Source organism: Fopius arisanus, unplaced genomic scaffold, assembly GCF_000806365.1.
Source record: "Fopius arisanus strain USDA-PBARC FA_bdor unplaced genomic scaffold, ASM80636v1 scaffold00089, whole genome shotgun sequence".
Taxonomy (NCBI): domain Eukaryota; kingdom Metazoa; phylum Arthropoda; class Insecta; order Hymenoptera; family Braconidae; genus Fopius; species Fopius arisanus.
In genome coordinates this window covers 251,302-275,609 of record NW_011887828.1, presented here as the reverse complement: position 1 = coordinate 275,609, position 24,308 = coordinate 251,302, and the positions used below count along the sequence as shown (strand labels likewise).

At 42.9% G+C, this 24,308-nt stretch overlaps 1 protein-coding gene across 1 annotated transcript in view; it reads right to left on the bottom strand.

Moving 5' to 3' along the window:
• Nucleotides 1-1,824: 1,824 nt before the first annotated feature.
• Nucleotides 1,825-24,308, bottom strand: part of RfC4 (replication factor C subunit RfC4) — a 61,192-nt gene continuing 38,708 nt past the window's right edge. The window contains exons 3-6 of the mRNA XM_011311475.1: nt 11,327-11,575; nt 11,030-11,239; nt 2,093-2,206; nt 1,825-2,017 (exon numbers count right to left, since the gene is read on the bottom strand). Of these exons, the coding sequence (XP_011309777.1) occupies nt 1,916-2,017; nt 2,093-2,206; nt 11,030-11,239; nt 11,327-11,575 (675 nt within the window). The 3' untranslated portion in view covers nt 1,825-1,915. The remainder of the gene's footprint in view (nt 2,018-2,092; nt 2,207-11,029; nt 11,240-11,326; nt 11,576-24,308) is intronic.

The window sequence follows — 24,308 nt, the reverse complement described above, 5'->3', positions numbered from 1 at the left end:
GTGTCTGGGTCGCAATAACAACCGTGGGTCACGCAGAGGTGGTGCTGAGGTGGCTCTTCCGTACATTTGTTGTATTGGGGGTGAATTGGGGCGGAAAGCATACGTCTTGTCACAAAGGAGCAAGTATGGATTTCTGGAATACTGTTCTGGGAGTACTGGAATGCTGTGATTGTCCCGCAACGGTAAGCCTATCTGCAACAATTTTCTCCACCTCCTCCTAACACTCAGAACTGTCCCAATTTCTAACACGATTCGTTCGGCACACTTCTCTCTCTCTCACTCGCCGAATTCGCACTTCATAATCCTTCAGCCGAAGTCCTTCACACAAATCCTAAGACTCAGTTCTCTTCCAAGCCACAATCCTTTTGTACGCTAATTCTCTTCCACATTATTTCTTCCTTACCTCTCTATTCTATACAATTATTCTTCCACTTCCGAAAAACTTCTGTAACTGGGGCAGCCGTAACGCTTGTTGCGCGTTCTCCTTCGCCCCCCACGATCAGTGATAACTGGGAGGGACATCTTTCTTCTTTGGGAGTCACATGAGGTCCCCTTCTAGTCACGTGGTGAACTCTCCACCGTCATAATGAGTGAGTGCCCCGTGAGGGGAAATGGAGACGGGGAAGAGAACAATGTGGGAATTGGTTATCTAATGGTGGGTAATAAGTTTAACGTTTAACCTATGCTTAGTCTACAAGAAATCGTATTAATTAGAGGACTTCAACAATATGCTGCTCCGTCACGTAACATAAATGGACTGTCAGTTGGAACTACCCGCCGTTTGTGTGTTCATAAATCCATCCAGATCTAATGCTATTCAGCACCTTTTAAGGGAAGAAACAAAGTTAGTTTTGAGTCGCGGCAAACGCGCGAAATTCTTCCCCAGCATACCTATAGCTCGACTTCTATCGCACCTATGGGATGCCGATGCCATGTCTATATGACAGGAAAGCATCATCGTCCTCATTCTCATTATCCCTCATTGTCTTAAGTACTAGGCATATCCTATTTCTACAATCCGAGGTATTTCTCAATCTCAACAAGTCACAATCAAAATGAGCAAATATTGAAGTATTGAAAAATTTTCACACAAAACTTTAAATTTGCATTGCATGTTTAAATCAAAATATTAACAATCCATTTCAATTATTAAAGAGTAATCGACAAACATTAAATATTTTTTTTTCCTGAATTTGTGATCAAAAGGTTCAAATGCTAAAGTATTGAAAAATTTTTAATGAAAAATTGAAGGTTTTAAAGAGGTGGTACGTGAACTATGCTGGAACGCATACTTGCGAGTAAGCTAAGACGCATAACTGTTTTGACGCTCTTTGTTTAACTTGGAAGTACGGGCTGCATCGTGGTTAATGCGGCGCCGGCTACACGACGTTGCGGCTGAATTCCCTAAGGGCTCTCGACTTCCCTTATACTTACGGGTTTTATATCCACAGAATAACCCACCCAAACAACGCTAGGGAAAAGTAACGCTGAGGTCGAAATGAGATCGTAATAAAACTCGTGGAAAAGTGAATTTTCCGCGGTTGCCAGGGAGTGATATTTGTAATGCTGTAGCAAATCCCGAACGTGAATATCTCATCAAAAATCTCAGCCTTGATTTATAGTATGTATCTACGAATACTTTTGCAATATAACGCGGGTTTGAAGGGTAAAAAAGCAGTCAAGGTTTTTTTGGGGGTTAGGGTCGAGTCGTTAAGTGAATATCATACACGATAGCATCTGCATCTGCCTATGACGTCGAGTTGGCAGAAACGCTATCGTGTATCTTGATCCTTAGCATTATAGTTTATTGAAAACCACACATTATTTTCTGGAATATATAAATATATAAGGTTTATTTTGTAAGAAAAAATACTTATGGATAAACGAAAGTTATGGATACAACATGTAAGTTCAATTATTTGCCGGAAACTCGACGACAAAGTTTGGCTAGAAGACTATGAAGCTGTAAAAGACTGCTTAATCCGTCGACTATTCCCAAATGCGTAATTCCAATTTCCTAAAAGGAAAAGGTAAATAAGTAATAAAATTAATCATATGAAAGTTTCGACGCTTACGCATAGTCCAAACCGACCTTAACAAAGTTCAATTTTGTCGGTTCATCAACATCTAGGTTTTTGCAAACTCTAAAGATGTTGCTGATCAAATCCTCCGCTGAATATCCCATTCGCCATAGCTGATCAAGAACCTGGACAGAAAGACAAATCAGCATGATTAAATCAGCACGGAAAAAGATGAACACAACAAATCGATTTGCCATAGTTAAGTGCCTAGAAGATGATTCTCACAATTCTTGATTTGGGTACAAATGGATTTTTAGACCGTTAGTCCTACAGTCTAAAAATCCATTACTTTTGAAAAATAATTAATTGGGAAAATAAAGCTGATGATGTAATATTCAAAACGAAAGGGAAACCACCAGAAATCTGCTCAAAATCAAAAGAAAATTCCAATTTGTTAATTTCGCGCAAACGGCACACGGCCGAAATTCTCAATACACTTAGTTCCCCTTGGTGCCTTAAGAATTCTCTAGCTATTTCAGAGTATAGTGAGAATTAAACATTAAGTATGGCGTTCTACATCGTTGAATTTAACGAAACTCATCAAAGTAGAAAGAATAGATGCTTGCTGGTCAAGAGGGAAATTACTTCATTTTAAAAATTCCAGGGCAATATACATACATTTTGTTAGACATATTCAAATGCTCAACATTTTCTAACCACCTCCTACTCCATTCACTTTATCCACAATAGCATTATCAGTTATTATGTACCTTATGTTAGCATTACGCATTGCAAGTCGTGTTTATTGCATTATTGGAGCCTCTTCGAGATAATGATCGAAAATCGCTGTGATGATTAAGTCGGGGGGGGGGGGGGGAATTGCTTTTCATAATTTTGATAGGAATGGTCTGCTGGATAACTTGGCCATCATAGAATGTTCTACCAACGGCGTAAACTGATGATATACGACAGAGAAACAATTTTCATGTGCAATTCGACGCCAAGAAAATCATACAAATGTGTCCCGCCAGGAGGGGTATTCTCTCCGTTAGAGATGTCTACCGAAGTAGTAATGGTATTCACCAAGGTGTGCAAGACTACACGGAATAGCAATTCAACTATAGTAGTGCTACAACACCTACATGTGTGAAGGTCATCGATAAATCGGGGATCAACCTTATTCAAAGATACAGTTGTCCACTCCAGCCACTTAATACTGTCAGTCCTCAAATCCTACTTCTCTCAAATATAGAATGCATGTGGTTCATGTCTTGCTAAAGCTCATAAAGCCAGCTAACGAATGATCCAAATTTCACCTATTTATCTCATATCATTATCATATCTTAAATCATAGTTACGACTCTTTAAACATTAGGAAACATGAATTCGGTATGTCACGTCTGGCTTAAAGGTTTTAGTTCCGGGACAATTTTCAGCGTCCGTGTAAGCAAAAAATGATGCATTTCCGGTATCATTTGAAAGCTAATTTTCTGGGCTTTCGAATGATACTATTTTCTATAGTTGATATCGATTTGGTCTTTAGTCCTAAGTGTTTAAGCATATGATCTGTAACGTGGTATTTTACCAGTTACGGTTTCTCGACCGGTTCACATTATTTAGAGAACTTCCACCAGGTGGAAGTTCAATGGCTAGAATCTCTCGAGGAAAAAGAAATGTGATTTGATTCTGCTTTAATTTTTTTTTTATTTGAATTAAATTTGAACGAGCTCATTTAAGGAGGGTTACTATTCTCTCAGGATAGTTAGGAACGTAGGGAATAATTTGGATTGTGTTAGGCAATGCTGACAAATTAGTCTAATTTATGATAACCAGAGAAATGAATGTCAAGCATCGCTGAATTATAATGCGCATGCGTGAATAATTATTACTACTTGGTGCACATGTCTGACCACTGATCTCTATATAACTGATAGACTATCGCTAAACCTTCACTACGCCGATATTGGGACGGCACTTGGAAGAAATGCAATTTTTTAATGAAATTTTCAAATTTTTTTCTTCGTAAATATTTAGGTGGTAATTTGGTGGAATTTAAGAGAACATAATTAGAATTTGGGAGTGATTAGTTTTTGTTGAATGGATTTTTCTTTTTTTACAATAAAATGATGAGCAGAAGTTATGATTGAACAATTCAAAAATAATTGCAACCGATGGAGAATAATTTGGTGGTCATTATAATCAAGGTTTCATAATTTTGGAGTTAATGGTTTTATTAATAAAAATTAAAAACGTACTTCTTTTGCGTACAGTAAATGGTAAGGAGACTTGCGCATGCATAGTAGGCTTAAGGTAGGACGAATTGATTTCACTTATATTATTATTGGTTTTTTCGACTTTTTCCTTAATAAATATTTAGGTGGTATTTCGGTGAAATTTTGAAGACAATAACCACAACTTAGGAGTCATGCCTTTCAATTAAATAATTAATTTAGTAAAGTATGGAAATGAAAACAAACCATAACATTATTTTTTTATTTCCATACTTTACTAAATTAATTATTTAATTGGAACTGATGACTCCTAAATTGTAATTATTGTCTTCAAAATTTCACCGAAATACCACCTAAATATTTATTAAGGAAAAAGTCGTCTAACGAGGTTTTCTCGTTACGAGTGAAAATCTATGCAAAAGACACTAGAGGAAGTAAACGACATCTAACGCCGGCTGAAAGAGCCAAGCGAAAGATGAGTAGGACATCGGACAATGGCCAATCAGGCCGCTTCGAAGGTGTGTTAGACCAATCACATAGTGGGAAGAAACGTGGTAGGGTGAGACCATGTTTCGGAACACTATGATGACGCTGGCGATAGCTGTTCCCCAATTCGGAAATCCAGCCAGCTGTGTTAGGGAGTCCAAGGCCGACGTACAGGCGTTCCAACTCGGCGGTTCTGAAGGGCGCCGTCGATTTAAACCAGGGACCAACGGCTAGGTAAAAGGACTAGCGCCCTCGGGATCCCGTCGAGTTGATTGGTGGTTGTGGGGTAACGGATGACCCACAGTCGCTGAGATGCTCAGACTAGAGGGCGAAAGCCCTGGGAGATTTCAGGGCAGTTAGCGTTGAATGCTGGTCTCGAGCGGATGTTTTAGGAGCTCGGCATCAGTTGGTGGCAATAATCTCTGCCGGGATTATGAGGGGTACGGGGTTTCAAGGAATCTTGGAATAGCGAGAGAGGGGGACGCTTATGCGTCCCAGATCAATGGAATGGATCACTTTGAGGTTGCGGACGGGCGTCCGCGGCTACAGAGATCCATCTCTTGGGCGAAACTCATGGTGTTGGGGAGAACTAAGGGCCGGGACGCAAGGCGTTTCCCGTCGGTCCGGTCGCACGCGCCTCCATGGAGATCAACTCTGGTTTTGGCTCGCGATGAGATTGCTATTACCGAGCTCTCTCGACTTGGAGTGGACGTTAGGTGGGTGAAAAAGTTCTCCAGATGCCTGCGTCGCATGTGCCTCGAGACGATCGGCGCCCTGCGGGGTGAGAAGGATTCGCAGCTGATCTGTGTCTCTTTTGCGGTTGAGCTACCCCAGAGGAGAGAGGACAGCGTGCGAGGGATGGTCACATCCCTCCACGAGAGTTTTGTGGAATACGTCCCCCGAAAGATACCGATGGCGACGCCGTAAACACGGCGGAAGTTAGTGATTGGAGTTACTCGTACGTTTTGTCCTACTGATGCTGGCTCGGCATTGTGAGACCCGCAACCGGAAGTCCGCGGAGTTAACGAAATTCCTTCGCGGCTGGTTTTCCATCCGGTTTTCCAGAAAAACCTGGCTGGCGCCCAATCGTGAACGATAGAGGCAGCAGCCAGAGTAGTTTAGGGATTATCCCGGGGTGTTGACCCGCGAGAAATTACTCTTACAGTCGAAAAAACCAATAATAATATAAGTATGGAATCAATTCGTCCCACCTTACTACGCATGCGCAAGTCTCCTTACTATATAGTGTTCGCAAAAAAAGTACGTTTTTAATTTTTATTAAAAAAACCATGAACTCCTAAATTATGAAACCTTGATTATAATGACCTCCAAATTATTCTCCATCGGTTGTAATCATTTTTGAATTATTGAATCATAACTTCTGCTCATTATTGTTGTAAAAAAAGAAAAATCCATTAAACAAAAACTAATCACTCCCAAATTCTAATTATGTTCTCCTAAATTCCACCAAATTACCACCTAAATATTTACGAAGAAAAAAGTATGAAAAGTTAATTAAAAAGTTACATTTTTTCCAAGCGCACAGTGCTGCCGACACTGAGGCCGTACTGTAGGACAAGCAGCGCCTCAGAATAGTAGCTCGCGTACTACAGCGCCCTTGACTGCGCATGCGAGTCACTCAACCGAGGGTGACGTCATAACGATGTAGTTCACGTGACGACTCGGTTATTTTTGAAAAGTTTTCGGGTAACAGAAGTATAGTTTTTTCCTTGAGAAAAATGCGGTGTGTTTAGCGCGGAGAAACAAACAAGCCCCATGAGAAGAGATCTTTTTATCGGTGAGTACATAACAGTATTTGATCGATATTAAATGATTCACCAGCAATATTAATTATCGACATCAAAAGTAGTTATTCAAATGTTTGACATTTAAGGTAAAATTTGAAATATAGGAAAGTAATTAATTTCCTCAAATTTTAATAATTTATTAAAGAAATAGAGTGATTAAATAATCTGTCATCCGACGCAGTTGATATTGTTTGCAGAAATAATTAAGAATTTGGTTGCTCAATTATTGCTGAAATTAAAAATTAGAATTGATAATTAGTGGGATATGGAAAATTTATTTGCTGGTATTGGTCGATTTTGTACACAATCAAATAGCAATAATTGAAATTTATAATTTCGATTATCACATTATCTAATATTCACGTTGATCATTTTTTAAATACATACAGATTTCCCAAGGATGGGAAGTTGGTGAAGATTTGGGTGAGGAACATAGGCAGACCGGATTTTCTGTCTAGACCATAACATCTGGGGCTGAGTACAGTCAAGAACGCCATTACAACGATTTTGAGGATTCTTGACATTTATGAGGGTCGCTAGATTTGGGTGAGCGTGGTGGCTTGCAGGACAATTAGAGAATTATTTGGTTGACAGAATTCTTCTGATTTTGTGCGGTGAGTTTCGCAACTTTCTGTATAATAATTAATGCCCTGAAATTTTAGGAAACTCTCACAATAGGATTTTATTTTAATTTCGTCATCTTAAAGATGTCATGACCTCGAAAATATTCATCACCAGTTTTGTATTTATTCTGTTTTGTCTTGAGTGTTAAGGTCACGCAGACTTATCGATTTAGTGTTACTGTTTCGAGTTCATTAGATTTATTGTGGCATTTTTGTTTTCTTTTAACACTTTCCAATTAATTCCTGACTATTCGACTAGTAACTATTGGGTCTCGTGCTTCAGTGGTTTACTATAATTTATTAATTTTTTACTGTTTTGACTGATTATTCATTATTTATTTATTTATTATTGATCTGTTCTAAAAGAACAGAATTCAGAAACCACTTGATTAATTCAATTAGACTACAGTGACGTTTACAATTAAATTGAATGTTCAGTATGTCACGAGGGCAAGTCTCGCTCCAAAAAACACGGTAAAGCCCCGAATTAAATTCATAATTAGTAATGAAACTAAAAGAGTTCCTTTCTTCCTCTTTGGTTCGTAAGAATAAGACTGTAAAAACTATTCTCGATAACCTGGGCGGCTGAGACAGCTGAAATTCGACCACCAGACGACTGGGAGTACTGGACACCGGGGTTGGACAACGAAACTCTGCCAGTAGGGGCTTCACTCGTTGAGGAAGGCGGGGGAAAACCGCATGAATCGGTACTGGAGGATGAAGGAAACGGTTATAAAACTGGTACGAAAATACAATTTCCTGTACCAAGAGACCAAACGCGACAGATCAGGAAAGAGAGCTCACCAGAAGCCGGAGGTGACAACTGAGAGGTTCTGTGCAACCGCAAAAATGCAGAAAACAACATCCAAGGTTGCTGAGATGAATTAATCCATTCAACAGGTGAAGAGCGTTAGTGACGAATTGGAGTGGGCATCCCAAGGGACCAGCGACACCGGATAACATTAATAATTTCACTGGGGATGTTAACCAGTGAACTAAACAATAACACTGTCTTCAGTAGGGTCGATAAACTAGAACATTGAGCTTTGTCTAATGATGATCTGGGATTGATAAAATGCAAAGATCAACCATCTGTGGCGTGAGAGCTGACTTTTGTGCCAATAAGAGCACGGGGGGGGGGGGGGGGTAGAAAGTGTCACGCAACGCTCATTTCGAGGACACTAGAGGTCGAGTCATGATTGATTACCCGCTAGTTGATCCAGAAAGGGAGATAATCAACGAGTGGAATTTTCCCATTGATTGAAGTGGATCTAAGGGAACGGAGAAGAAGGCCAGGACGTGAGGCAGGAAACTTTTTCTTGGATTGTACTCCTGTGGAATACAGTGGTGACACTTAAAATCATTTAGAGTTGCCCCCCCCCCCCTCACTCCTCGCCGAACTTCGAGTTAGTAGTTATTAAGGCAGGCCCAGCAATAATTATTGTAAATCATTGTTAAGTCGAGGGACGGAAATATCATTCACTGTGTTACTACATAGTCTTATTATTTAAGCCCTCTCCCCTTTTACTTTTCAGGCCCTACCAGAATCAGAAATCAATTTTAATCTAACTTTACCCAATATTTGTGCCTCAGTCGGATTTATCAAAGATAAGAAAAAAAATAGATTAGACAATGAAAATAAAAGAAAAAGAATGATCAGTAACTTGTCAATATCCTGCCACTTGTTACGATTGCTTCACCAGATCAATGTTTTTGGTTGGAGGATACCGCATATATTGATAGATAATAAAATTGGTTCTCAATGTGTGCGTTCCGCAAGCACCTCTGATATTGCCCTAGTCGATAAAAGCTTATGAAAGCTCGGCTTATCCCTAGCTCCAGACAAAACGGAATCCATCCACTTTTATAACAAGCGAACTCGACCTATCGACTCCAATGTAGCTTGGTTTCCGTACAATCAAAGTAACACAAAATTCGGTATTGTCTTATACATCTCCTACAGAACAACACATCGTGCTAAATTAGAAAAACGTCAGTATTCCACTATTAGAATACTAACGGGATATAAGAACGCAATACCTACCGATATTAATTTTGCCGAAATTAAACGCATAACCATATACTCCTGGTTTCTATTGCAAGAAATACCTAACAAAAATACCATTTAATACGCATATTCGAGTGGCTAGATCAATCCATCAGTTGTTCTTTCTAAACCATAGTAGCAATCAGAAAAAAAGATCAAGCATATTGAAGGACTGTACAGTGAGTATCAAACTCTCACTTCAATATAAAAAAAAAATAAATATAAAAAGTTATACAACATTAATAGACTGACCTCGTTTTGCGCGTATTTTGAGCCAAATGAATGCACTCCGTCTTTTTTTAAACCAATACTAATTACGAGTGCTGACCGCCATGCGCCATTAGGAGATACGTGATATAAAAGATAAAGAACATTATACATTTCTAGGAAAAGGTATTATCTAAGGATAATACTGTCTCTAAGATCGGAGCAAAATGCTGGTGCACTTCTGCCATTCATTCACGTTCTGTGGCAATGTCACCGATATTCTTACCATTCCCCTGAAATGTTTGACAAACTCAGAGAAGAAAAATTGTATCTTGCGTGCGGGTTCTGGTAGCCACAAAACTATTTTTGAAAACCAACAATATTACTATTTAAATCAGAAAAAAAAACGAAAAACTCTATTACTTGTAAACATTGATGTAAATCAAATCTCTGTAACACATGTGACGAAATTCCAGGCGAATCCGTCACCTGTATTCCCGTAGGGTAACTACCTAGATTAAGGGCGAGAGAGAACCGCGAAAATCAAATAAATACCCGACCAACACGGATCCCGGGACCCGCGTCTATTAGCTACCTGCTACCTAATATCCTCTCGGAGACAGCTACCTGCTACCTTCTCTAATTCTCCCCTGGCTCGCTGCGCTAAGATAATCATTAAAGTAGTAAGTAGAGACAGCAGTTCAATCCCTACAGTTTAGATGAAGCCTTATAAAAATTCAGTTATAGTTATGGATTAGAAAAAAGTGAAATTTCCCCTAAAAACCCCCCTAACAATAAATGAGAAGTGTCTGCGCGAAATCGGGTTAAGGGTCGGAGACTATCGAGGAAAATTGGCCGATATACTGTGCTTCCGGTAGTCCCTGGAACCCTTTTTGGTTAATTGGATAGGAGAACCCATAGGTTAGGTTGAGACGCCTACGCTCCACGGATTGTGAGAGGGTTGGGGTAATCTTCAGTTTAGTACGGGTGGAAGGCCATGTGAGCGAACGTAGCTCTCTCGCTTGCATGGATTGCCAAGAGCATTACGGTTTAGCAAATTAAGATTTAGGTTTAGTTATAGTTACAGAGAAATTAGGATTAGTTAGTTTCGTTAGAAGTTCCCCAATTCCTCTCCGGAGAGGGCCCCTACCGATGAGCTACCTGATAATAGGCATAGACGGGGCAAAAATCCGCTCCCCCAAAATCTCGCTCGAAACCCCTTGAAAAACTTATTAGGGCTAAAAGCCGGTTAGCATAGTTAATAGTTAATGTTGTGTCATGCAATAAGTGGAGTTTATCACTTCTTCAGCGCTTAAGTTGTCGTTAAAGCTCTAGTTCTGGCACTAGCGATTAAATTTGGCTTTCAATGAATGTGAGCACAGAAGTGAGAGCCTGAGCTTGGCCTGTAAACTTCACATTCGTTGAACACGATATGTGCTCTTGTACTCTATGTACTATTCTTGCCTAACCAGAAGTCATTCATGTTTAGAGTTAAGAACAAGTAAATCAGAAATAGCGGAATGAGCAGATAAGTTTATTAGTTTATTACTAGTTACGTCAAAAATAGTTACTCATTTGTGAAGAAACACAGCGATTTTTCACTCACCCCATAAGCTTTAGAAATGTCTTCTTGAGCACAAAAATTGAGCATTGCTTTGACGAGAAGTGGATGAGGTTCATCACAAACTTTGAAGACATTTTCGTTATTGACATGACCAAATCCATTATAGGTTGACTGCAGATTATTTAAGGCTTGTCTCATGTCACCTTGAGCTGTGAAGACAATTGCTTCGAGGCCATCATCAGTATATGAAACCTAAAAAAGTGAATTAATATTATTTTTTCATCAATCATAAAATCTTCCAAACCTCGGCTAAACAATGAGTTCAGAAAATATACGCACGTTTTCTTTCTGGCAGACATCAATCATTTTAGCTAAAACCTGTGCATCATTCAGCTTTCCGTAACGCAGCATGGCACATCTTGACTGGATAGGTTCAATGATTTTCTCACTATTATTGCAAGCAAGCGCAAATCTAGTTGTATGGCTGTAAATTTCCATTGTGCGCCTCAAAGCCTGTTGCGCACCATCTGTCATGCTATCAGCTTCATCCAGAATGATTATTTTATGTTTTCCTTTTGGTAGATTCACCTAATGATGGAAGCATTCACAAATTACGTGATTTTCATGATAGATAAAATAAATGATTTTTTTTTTAATTGATCCCTGAAGTTATTTACAGACGATGTAACCAAAAATGTGTATGGGGGATTAATAATTTTTGATAATCATTCGTGTTGGACTGGAGTCCAGACTGTACACACAAAAGGACACACAAAAGGTGACATTGTCAAGATAAGGGCCTGGCAACATTCAGGTAGCCGCGTTCAATTTCAGCGTTTTGCCGACGTTTCACAAACAGTGCAGTTTGCATCTCCAGGGCTAACAGCTCCGATTCAGAGCTCCGACATGTGAGAATAGTCCTTATATGCCCTCTCCTGCAGTGATGCTGATAAAGGTGCAAGAAGTGCGGCAGAGGGAGGGGAGGATGCCCCAGCCAATTACATTTTTAATTAATCAATTACAAATAGAATCGCGGTAACCATTTAATTTGTGTTAGATTATCTCATTGAGACTTGGAAATTTAGGCTTGCTCTCTTTACAACCTGTAGCAGATAGATTTATTTGAGTTTTTGTGACGCCTACATCTTTGTCTACGAAGCTGAGACTCGTAACCCGTGAATTTTTATTATTTTGCTTAATCAGGAGCGAGTTAAATTTATGGGTAATAACCATAATACCAACCGTTATAAAAATTACTATTATTATAGTTTAAAAACACAACCATAACTGGTAAGAACCCAGATAAATTATACAGGAGTGTCGGTCTATTGATTAAAAATTAACTTATTCAAAGCCTTTAAAGTTAATCTGAAGTCATGGAAGAAAAAGTCATAGAATTTTTAAACGCAGTAATCGAAAGGCATAGTCTTTGTAAAAACTGTGGCCAAGAGATGAAAGTCAACCACGAAATGAGTAAATTTACATGTAGAAATAGAATAGTTCATATCAATAACAATAGGAAAAGAACCAAAAACAGTATAATACTGAACGAAGTATTTACACTGATTCATGGTTTACGCACACGAAATTGAAAATTCAACTCATTTTCAGATTAATGACTCAATATCTGCTCACACCAAAAATGATTTTACAATAATTAGCAATAGAACATAATATCAATAAAAGAAACGGCCGAAAAATGGATGAAAAAAACCAATGAAGTCCTCCATGAGATGTTCCACGACGGGCGTGAGTCAAATTTAATCAAAAATCTTTATCGGCATTATTCACTATTTTACGTGTATTCACTTATTTTTCAATTTCAGGCCTTTATTACTAAGAATAGTGAAGGCCATCAAAACACTCGTATGGTAAGATGACATATGAAGGCGATCTCCCATCACATTTCATGTATTATAAGTAAGTTGAGAGGAGATTTTTTCATATCTTTATATCATAGACTCCATATTTGAACAGTGAGACCTTTTTATCCTATCGCAGCATACGCCGTTCGTTATAGTCTCCCTCTTCATCCACAACTTCGTTACAAATTGTAATAGTTTGTATTTATATTCTACTCATTAGGCAGCGGTAGCAGCAACTGTTCCGAAGATGATCTTCCTCGAGGCTTGCCATTTGTGTCGATCGATGATTTCCTTGCGTTTGACCATGCCGAACCGAAAATATTTGACCACCTTGTATGTACAGATATTAACAGTGTTATCTTATTATCTTCATCAGTGTTATCGATTTTCTTTTCTAAGCTTTGATTCTCCATAATAATTTTGCAAACCCATCTTTAACTGCATTAGTGTGATCCCACCCATTATATTTAGCTGATAATATCTAATGATCGTGTTGATATTGAATGAAACAGGTCGGATTCTTCGTCAACCTGGGCGAGAATAATTCTCAAGAGTGTGCAAACACATATTTCCATGCCGCATTTCATTCCGAGGAGTCAATCTCTCCAAGGATAACGTGGAACAGAGTTCCACGCGGTGGCAATCTTCCTCTTGTGAAGCACTCCCTTCCGGAGATCCAGTTCCCTGGTGCTTGGCGTGGTACACAGCGCCACAGAAGGATCAATTTTGTATTGTCATGCAAAAACCCCTGGAAGCCCTGGAGAATCGACGTCGTCGCAAGCGCTAATGACCAGAAAATGCCCATGAGAACGTCAGTCGACCTCCCCAACGACAACGCATTGAAGAATACCCTGCGGAGGTGGAGCATCAAAACTTTTGCGAAGTTTTCGAAGGCCTGCTGCAGGAACACGTGGAAAATGTGGCTGCAGATCTCAAAGCGTGAACTTCCCGAGTGCGGAGAGCTCTCGCGTTTCTGCCCCAATTATTCATTAATAATGTCTTCCTTGTTTTAGGTACACTTTTGAGGGACTTGAATCTTGGTTGCGTGTCACAGAAAAGGGCGAGGTAGAGGTTGACTCTTCAAGCTCTCTCAGTTTGATGGTTTTTAAAACTGTTTGATGGTTTTTAAAATTTATAAAAAAACTATGGGGTCTACGGCATTTTTCCATCAGATAATTTTTGTTGCAAATTCGATTTTTTTTCAATACCAATGTCCCACTGAAAGGGCTGGATTTGACATTAATAGAATTTTTTCTTACATTTCAACCTATTTTTCTTATTTTTTTCCAATATATGAGTCAAAGAAGACAACTCAAAACGATGTTACCATGAAAATTAGGCAAAAAAAATTTTCTCAAATGATTTGTATGAACGAATTATAACTTCATCTTTGGTTTGAGTCTATTTATTGTTTCAATATTCATATTGGAACACATCCCAAATATTTGTCTGGCAGGCACTCACTCCACAATTGTCGGCAAGACCACACATATTTTAATCTGTGCACATTTGTTAATTAAATTTGCTTGATCACTCTCTGCAGCTAATTATTTTTATGTTCTTCTGCAGTAATTATCAGTTTTTGTGGATAAATGGAAATTGATGAATTTTCAAATGTTTAACAGTGGGATCGATATCACGACAAAAAGTCAGCAAGACATGAAATGATGGAATTCAAATTTCTTGTTACCTCGTGCTTTTTCAAGGTAAAAGAAGTTTCAAAATGTTTAAGGACCTCTTAGGAAATGTTCAAACAACATTAACAACAATTAAAAAATCTTTTCACCAGTCTTTTGTGATTAATTTCCGGTTGAAATGTTCAATTCCGAGTGACCTATTCAATGGAATTTTATGCGGAAGTCGATAAAGAAAAAAAATATTAATGGATATACTTTTAAAAAATACAAAATACAGCAAGAAATATATCTATATTTTTCGTTCAAGAATTCATATTTTTGCGCGCTGACTGGCGTAATGATACCCCCACTCCGACCTACGTATCGTGGTCTCGCCCGTGCGACTACCTATACAATACAATAGGACCCATTCTTTTATAGTCATTGGACGAATTGGGGTAGGGAGCTAGGTGAGCCAATTGCGCACAGTTTGCCCATGCCTGCTCTATTGTACCCGGTACTCTCATAGTACGCATTCAGACTTGCGCTGGCCTCAAGAGGCAGGCATTTTGGACAATGACTTGTTTATGGAGATCCATGGCACTCGTAGGGCAACAAATTTTTATGAAGACTCCAATTCCAACAGACCAAATGCATTAGACATGGTGATGTCTAATAATTCATTTCCTACATTGGATTTGTTGCCACAAAATGATGACGAATCCACTGCTAAATCTTACTGCAAACAAATAGAAGAGATTTCAGTAGCCTCAGAGCCCAATTCGCAACAAACTGGTATAAATATCATGCCAGAATCACACCAGGCAGGAAAGCACACGAAGTGGACTTCGCATCACGACACATCAGTCGATTTGCTGATATAATGAAGCAAATTCGTGAGCAATTCAACAGTGATTTGCACGGACCTTTTTCAGTGTTGAAGAAATCATCCACAATGGGATAGAAGTACGCCGAATGACTGAAGAAAAGGGGTCGTTAATTAATGGTATTCGGACATTGTTCCAACACAGTGCATTTCAGTATCCTTAACATTTCATCTTCATAAAAAATGTTATGTGGAACTGATGCGATTAGAAATTGAACTGTCAGTAGAGAATGCTTATCACTCTACTATTATTACGAGTTTGACAATTTTACTAACTCGATCATCACTACAGAAATACGACATTGGCCTTTGAGCCACATAGTCCCCTGCTGATGATGTACTATACGCACTCACGCTTGCAGATTCGTCTAGCTAGGGCATTTATTTAATTGTTGATATGTTCATCCAGAATGGCTTGTGTCAAAGTCATGTTGTTTCCGGTTACAGGAAAATTTTGGAGGCGTTTACTGTTATATATTTGAAGCAAATGGTAACGCATTCTATCGTGATTATACATTACTTGAGCAGGATCGATCCCGTATAGCAAACTCACTGCAAAGGCGATAGCAAATACACCGTCTATGCTGTTACCTTGCTGTTGCACTGCTGGAAAAATGACAGGATGTTCTTCGAAGTTATAATCTGGTAACAACCGTTGCAGATAAGGCATAAATTGATTGACAGTTGGGGTTGCACCCGCAGGCCATTTTGAATCGAAAATGTGAATTTGTTGAGTATCATAATAAGCGCATACCCAGTGCGCGTGATCCCGATTTAAAATTCAGATGTGTTTACGAACTGGATCTATTGGCGCTATTCTGTGAAGCGCATCTTGTAGAGTCGGTGATCGATACTCAGACAATCCATTGGTGGTTGACATGATAATGCGACCCAATACGTCCATATGAGTGGCATACATGAGAGGCTAACAAGCCTCCATCATGGTAGTCTGTTAGTACTCTATAGTTTTCGTCAGACATGATTAGGCATAAATGCTCCAACATCTTCCTCATGAAGATGGTCATTGTTCAACTTCACTTGATTAGTTGAATGGGTTGGTTTTGATTCGTTAATTAGTTGTTCATTGTTTACCTTAATTAGGTTGCTTGCATTTTCAACATCGTTGGTATTAGCATGTTGAGTACAACTCTTGTTTACTCCAAGTTTTTCTGTCGAATTTAGAACAACGCCCGTCACTATGCATGATGGAGCTTCTTTACTTACTACTTTTCTTTTTTTCTTTTCTTTTTTACTTTTCTTACTTTTCTTTTCTTTTTCTCCCTGCCGAACGATTATTTGCTTTGTTCCCCTGAAATTCATTTTCCTTTTCATTCTGCTGTCAGATATTTCTGGCAAGATGGGATCTTTGTAGAATCTCTGTATTATTGGTTGCGTGTTATTCCAATGATTTTCATTGAATTGTACGGCTACGCTGGAATAATCAATATTTGTTGGTATCACAAAGTGACAGGTTTTCCTCCACATCACTGCCAAACTTCCTATGACATCAGAATACAAAGGATGGTTATTAGTCATTTTCTTCATAATATAGCCTTCGTGGTCAATTCAACGCATCGTCTGCAGTCATATCACGAACTGTATATAGACATCAGATTTGGTACCTAGATAACTATGAGTCACATCAATTGTTATTCCACATCGTTCTGCACCGACGAAATCATGCCGAACAATGTTCTTCGCATTTTCATCATAATTTTTGACCACAGTACTCTGCACACGTGGATAAAGTATCCCTTTGAGGCTGCACATGTTGATATGCCTTGCCGTAAACGCCCAAAAAACCGACTCATAAGTAGTGTTTTATCTCTAATAGATGTTTCTTATTCTCAGTTTCCTTACGATTCAGTTGCCACTTAGCAAGGGTTTGCCAGTGTGCTTCATCTGACAACTTATACTGATTGGGAAGCATATCTGGTTTCGCAGGATTTCTCCCGTAATCAGTGAATTTTTTCATCGATTCTGTTTCGCCCGATGCTAATTGCGAATACTTCTTCGTTTTCCTATATTTGTGATTGTATTGATTTTTCGCTTGTCTTTTCCGTTCCATTTGGAGTAATTGTTGACGAACGTGCTTTCCTGACTTCTCGTGAAAAATGCTCCCGTGTGGTTGATTACTTGCTTGGATTGCAGCCATAGAAATGCGAGCTGGGTAACTGCCCCTTAACTGCAGATTGACACCTTTATGGTAGTTAATTTTGCTAGCACAGAATTGAAACACTCTTCGAAGTTAGCGGTTTCTCCGGCTAACAAATCGATCGCATTACTGCTCCAATTTTCCATTATTTCATTTACCGTTTCATACACGTCATATTTAAGAAGGAGAGGAAGTGGGTCGATTTCGTCGGGTTTCTTCCTCTCGTCGCAAAACTAAGCTGCACAGTTGACATGATTTCCAAAAACATGATCGATTAAATTGAGCATATCTGTCTTCAATCCTACTGATGTCTGAATTTGTTCAATATCCTATTTCACCCAATGATGTGAAGCGCTGGTGACGTCTTTGCAAATGCGAGGAATACTTCTGAACGTGAATTCTTTCAGTTCTTTTGCCTCGTTCGAATGACCCGTTTTGAATCCTTGGGCAGTTTTCCGTATATCCTTCGTACGACCTCTTTGTACATGTAGGCGACATTCAGTTTTTTTCAACAATACAGATATTTTCATAAGGATCTGCCTGTAAGATCTGCGCATATGTGCTGCTATCTCCATCAGCCACCATTTGCGAATAGATAAATCCGTACTGCTCTAGGCTTTTTGAAAAGCCTTCCAATATTATGTCCCTCTCCGTGCCTACAATACTCTGAGCATGTAAATTCATCCAACATTTATGGTCTTTCGCTTCAAGGGTGCCATTTTTTACACGCTGACAGACAGACCAATAATGAAGTCGATACCCCTTGAATAATACTTTCTTGGTCCATTGTGAAAGAATTACAGCCATTCCTGCCACCGCTCGACTTTTACCCCGGTAAGACCGGGTATGCGAAGAACCATAAACAGCTACTCATCTCAGCCTCAACCCGTTATTGTTTCCCATTGTAACGCGATTTTCGCGTTAATGGAAAATGTACGGGATAAATCACGCTCTCTGCCGCATCGATTGGGTCCGCTAATTCCCTACGCGTGGGAAGTTGAGGTTATAGTACTGAACCTCAGCTCCCAATGAGACTCCTCTGTCGGAATACTTGGTTCTCCACTCCAGAGAACTGTTCCATGTTAGACGGGGCGGGCATTCAAATGGCCAGGGGTCCAGATAAGGGGTTAACTGGACAGCCTGGTTGGGGACATTTGAATTCGGCGCGCTCCAGGAAACGTTACCGGCAGGGATATCCTCGCGGTGGTGATAACAACCACGGACGATCTCCCACGCACTCCAGCCGCGTGAGTCGGGAGTGGGGAGCAGAGCTACTAGGGAGCACTCTCCACTCCACACGGCAGAGTTGCTCCGGCACTCTCACGGGCCACTCGGCCCCGGGCTCTGACAGCCCGTAGCTCTCGATGATTAGCGTGGCTACACAGCCCGCCATATCGCTCTACCTATCGCTATCTCTCTTACAGCCATGAGGCTGAGCTAACGGACTATATTAGAAGGTATACCTATACCTAGAGCTCTCGCGATGGTAGCGCATATCGGCAGCTATCGGCGTTCTACCGCTACCTAATTACCGATCGCTCTCGCCTCTATCGACCTGACCTGCTATCGATCACCCTACCCTACCAACCTTCTGACGCTATCGGGGACCGACCACACTAAAAGAACTCCGACCCTCTCTCCATAACCTAGCATACTGAGCGGCCCAGTGCTCCCGCACGCGTTCTAACTTTACATCCGCCATTTTTGGTATTTCGCGGGAAGTCTCCAGAGGTCCTCACTGCGCCCTAGGAAAGGGACAGTGACGATCTCTGGTCACGCACCTCATTTTAACTTATCGGTCTTTCCTGATTATGTCCTTAACAACTAGGCGGAACTTATTGTCTGTCCTGTTGCGAGAACGGGCAAACCCCACTGTTCTGTGCTCTCGTCCGTATGTGTTATCCGCTATTACTGGGGAGGTGCTAACCCCGACCTCCCCCGGCATCTTCGGTCTTTCCTAATTGTGTCCTCAACAACTAGGCGGCTTAAATGGTATTTCCTAATTGTATCCTTAACAACTAGGCGGCTCTCTGGTTTGCTATTTTACCCACTTAAAATAGCTGGCGCCCTCCTGGTCAATTCGCGGATGCTACGGAACCGGCGAAGGTAACCAATTCCCCGACTTACGGAGCACTCCGGGGAAACAACGTTACACCATGTACTCATCCCATCATCAACCCCTATTTCACCCTGAGAAACTCATACCAACCTCACCTTCTCATTTCACCCTGACAAACTCATCCTAGCCTCACCTCCTCGTTTCACCCTGACGCACTCATCTTAGCCTCACCTCCTCATTTCACCCTGACACACTCATCCCAGCCTGAACTTCTTATTTCACCCTGACACACTCATCCTAGCCTCAAGTCCGCATTTCACCCTGATACATTCATCCCAGCCTCAACTTCTCATTTCACCCACAACTCTCAACTTACCTCGGTAGGCAGAAGTGATACTGCTACACGGCGCGTCTTCAGGTGGCGGATAGAGGAATGCTCGTCGAACCCTATTTATTTAGGGGAAGAAGGGTAGGGACGAATTAAAACCGTTCCGCGGATCAAACACACAGTACGATGGACATGGACATCATAAAGCCAGCCTCCTTTACGGTGCAGGGGGGATGCCTCAGTACAGGCGTCTGGGGGTGCGAAAGCAGGCTCCGATTCGTCTCCATCCAGCGACTGCAGCATCGTGGAGGTGGACCGCTTGGCTGCCGCGATGGCTAAAGAGACAAGTGTCAATGGTAGTGGCCGACAGGCCACAACCAAGAAGAACCGCCTGGGCACTGGAGTAAATGGAGGATCATCACAGATCCCCCATAACTCACAGTGGAAGGAGGCATTCTCCAAACTGGGAGAACCGATCTTTGGGCCGCATGATCTCATACAGACCAAGACGAACGTCCACCGCGAAATAAAGTCGAAGGTGACGTCCATCTGTGGTCCGGCGATTGAAAGATCTCGAAGGGTGGCAGAACAGTGATAAAGTGTCGAGTGCAGTAGCAGCACTCACGAAAAGCCCGCGAAAGCGGTTGGACTCTGAGACCACGATCAAAGATACTGACGTGGAGGTGCAGAAGAGGACCAAGCAGCAAACGCCTGCTAGGATGGAGGGCAAAACCCTCCAACCGCTCAGCCAGACCACCGACCAGTACACCTGGAAAGTGGCGGCGGGCAAGAAGGGGAAAAAGTCCCAGCCGGATGAAGGCAAAGCCAAGCTGCCCCCACCCCAACCGAAAGGAAAGGGGCCGAGGAAAGCGCAGCAGAAAAGGCCTCCATCGATGAGACCCGACGCGCTAATAGTGCGTCCTGCTGATAAGGAGCGGTATTGTTACAGCCTTCGCCGAGTCAAGAAGGAAGTCCCGTAGGAGCAAGCCAGTTGTGTGGAGAGCATACGCAGAACCACAACTGGAGACATGCTGCTCACTCTGAGGAACAAGGGGAAGGACGGAGCCCCCCAGCTCTGTAAGACCATCGCCGACCTTTTCGGTAAGAAGGCAAAGGTCCTGAGCAAGGGCCCTCAGGAGGACCTGGAAATCAGGGACCTCGATGAAGTGACTACCCAGGAGGAAGTCCTGGTAGCACTCCAAGAAGCCACGGGGGGACGGTTTCTCGATCGACCCCGGCGCAGTCAGAGCCATCAGGGAAGCTTTCAGGGGAACGCAGACCGCTGTGGTGACTCTGGCAGCGGCAGTGACGAGGAAGATCCTTGGCGAACGAGCCAGGATCAAAATCGGATGAGTAAACTGTCGGATTTCAAGGGTGGAGACCAGCCAAGTGTTTTAAGTGCTGGCAGTACGGTCATCTGGCAACACCGTGCGAGAGGATGGTGGACAGGTTCAAGCTCTGCACCAGATGTGTAGAGCCTGGCCATAAAGTGGCCGAGTGCAGTAAGGCACCGAAATGTGCCCTCTGCACCGGCAGTGGAGCGAAGAGGAACTCGGCGCACATCGCGGGCAGTGGCAGATGCCCAGCGTTTAAAGTCGCGATCCAGAAGCTCACAAGCAACAGGCGATGAGAGTTTTGCAAATAAACCTCAATCACTGCGCAGCCGCACATGATCTCCTAGGGCAGACTGTGCGAGAGCTGGAGGTAGATCCGGTATACGATAAATAAAAAAACCATACCTCTATTTAGACACTCAACCACTCAACGGACATGAGCCGGAGAACTGCCACCTGGGCTCGTAGGAAGAAACCCTTTGAGAGCACGAATGACTCAAAAGAGCAAGGCTTTGGGTGGGCCAGAGTAGATGGGAAGCACGTCTACAGTTGCTATGCCTCGCCGAGCCTCTAGATTGAGGAGTTCACGGACTTCCTCGATCGACTGTCTGAGGATGCGAATCAATAGACCCCCGTGGTTATCACGGGGGACTTCAACGCCTGGGTAGTCGACTGGAGGAGCCGAGAGACGAACCATGGAAGACAAGCTGGGTTGGAAACCATGGCGTCACTGGACTTGGTCCTCCTCAATAGTGGGGAAGAACCCACTTTTACTAAGGGAGAGGCAAGCTCCATTGTGGACCTCACCTTTGTGAGTGGTAACCTTGCAAAGGCGAACCACTGATGGGAGGTGAGCGACGCATATACGGCGAGCGACCACTGGGCCCTTCTTTGAGAAGTGTCGACCAGCCGAAAAGGCAGGCCGATGCCAAAGAGGGCGAATACCGTTGGATGGAAGGGGAGCTCTTTTGACCCCGATATCTTCTTGGTGGCACTGGATGACTGCTCAATTAGCGGTACCGGCGCCGCTGGGAAGGCCGCGGAAGTCATGAGTATTCTCACGAGAGCGTGTGATGCTACCATGTCTAGGCAGCAAACAGCTACCATAAGCCCACCAGTTTACTGGTGGAACTAGGAGATTCATCTCTCCGTAAAGAGTGCAAGGCGGCCAGGAGGGCATCGCAGCGGGCTCGAAAGGGAGCGCGTATTGCCACCTTGGAGGACATATAAGGCGGCGTGGCGCAACCTTGCAAAAGCAATAAAGCAGAGCAAAACCTTAGCGTGGAAAGAGCTGGTGACCCAGGTGAAAGACGACCCATGGGGCAGGCCCTACGCGGTGGTTATAGCGCGGCTTAAATGCCGACCTATGCCATCGCCGATGTATCCTGTCCTACTGGAAAAAATCGTCTCTGTACTCGTCCCTCGGCAGGCCGACCTACGGCGTCTTAGCCGAGGGGAGGGACTGCAGATTATTCCATCGGTCACTAAAGAGGAACTGATGGAAGCGTGTGGCGGAATTGGGAATGCCAAGGCCCCTGGCCTTGATGGAGACTACAGTGACTGCCTCAGAGAAGGTACATTTCCGGCAGCGTGGAAGAGACAAAGGTTGGTGTTGCTCCCGAAAGGGAAGAAGCCACCGGACGAACCGTCATCGTATCGTCCTCTCTGCATGCTCGACACTGCGTGGAAGGTCCTTGAGCGCATCATCCATAGAAGGATCGGAGCGATCGTGGATCCATTGGTGGCTGAAGATCAGTACGGCTTCAGGAGAAGTAGATCGACCATTGGGGCCACCGACCTGGTGGTGGGAACTACCAGAGAAGCGATCTCAGGATCATGATGGCACAGGGGTACTAAGAAGTACTGCTTGGTAGTAACGTTGAATATCCGGAATGCCTTTAACTCTGCGCGATGGGACTGTATCATGCAGTCCCTCACGGGGTTTGGGGTTCCCGGGTATCTCCAGCGAATAGTGGAAGACTACATCACGGGCACAGTACTAGTATACGACACAGAAAGGGGTCCTAGGGAGTACAGGGTCACTGGGGGCGTACCCCAGGGCTCCGTGCTGAGGCCTCTTCTGTGGAAGATCATGCACGATGCCGAACGTCGGAGGACCTAAGCAGAGGAGGAGAGCATTCCTGGCATCGGTGATCACGTCTGTGCTCACCTATGGCATTGCTATCTGGGCGCACTACAGGTGCAAGAAGCCAGAAGACGGATCGCGGCGAGATACAGGCTGAGCGCTCGTAGGGTTGTCTGTGCTTTCGGAACCGTGTCTGATGAGGCGATCGGTGTCATTCCGGCTATATCGGTGTCATAGCCGGAATGACACCGATAGGAGTACTGGCAGAGGAACGAAGGTTTCTCCACCGCCAACGGGAGCTGCCAAACCCTGGAGAAGGGCTCGATGCAGATCCCGCAACAGAGGCAAAGCTAAGAAGCCTTGGAAGCTAGCAGACCCAGTGGGACAACTTCCCTAAAGGGAGGTGGACCCACCGCCTGATTCCAAAGGTGGGTGACTGGATCAACCGAGAACATGGTGAGGTGAACTTTTACCTCACGCAATTACTGTCCGGGCACGGGAGCATCGGGGGGTATCTTCAGAAGTTCGGCCATGATGAGTACCCGTTTTGCGCAACTTGCCCGGGGGTGGTGGAAGATGCAGAACATGCCTTCTTCGCCTGCCCGCGGTTCGCTACAAGCCGTGCGCGGTGGTAAAGGGTAGTAGGAAGGCAGACCCCGCCCGAAGACTTGATGAGAGTTATGCTCTTGTCACTGGAAGCCTGGCAGGCAACCAGTAGCTTCGCGGCAAGGGTCATGCAGGAACTGCGCAAAGAAGAGCGTCTGAGGAGAGACGCCGCAGCTAAAGGCAGCTGAGAAGCAAAGCCACTCGAAGGCCATAGGCTGGATGTGTAGGAAGAGCGCGAAATGCGCTGTTGTCTCCCCCGTGAAGTAATGCCTAACGGCGGTTCTCCGGGGATTTGGGAGAAGGTGAAGAGGGGAACAGGGGGTTTACTCAGTAAGAATCTGAGATCTGGCCTTGATTGACCAAGGCCAGAACCTATGGAAGTTTCA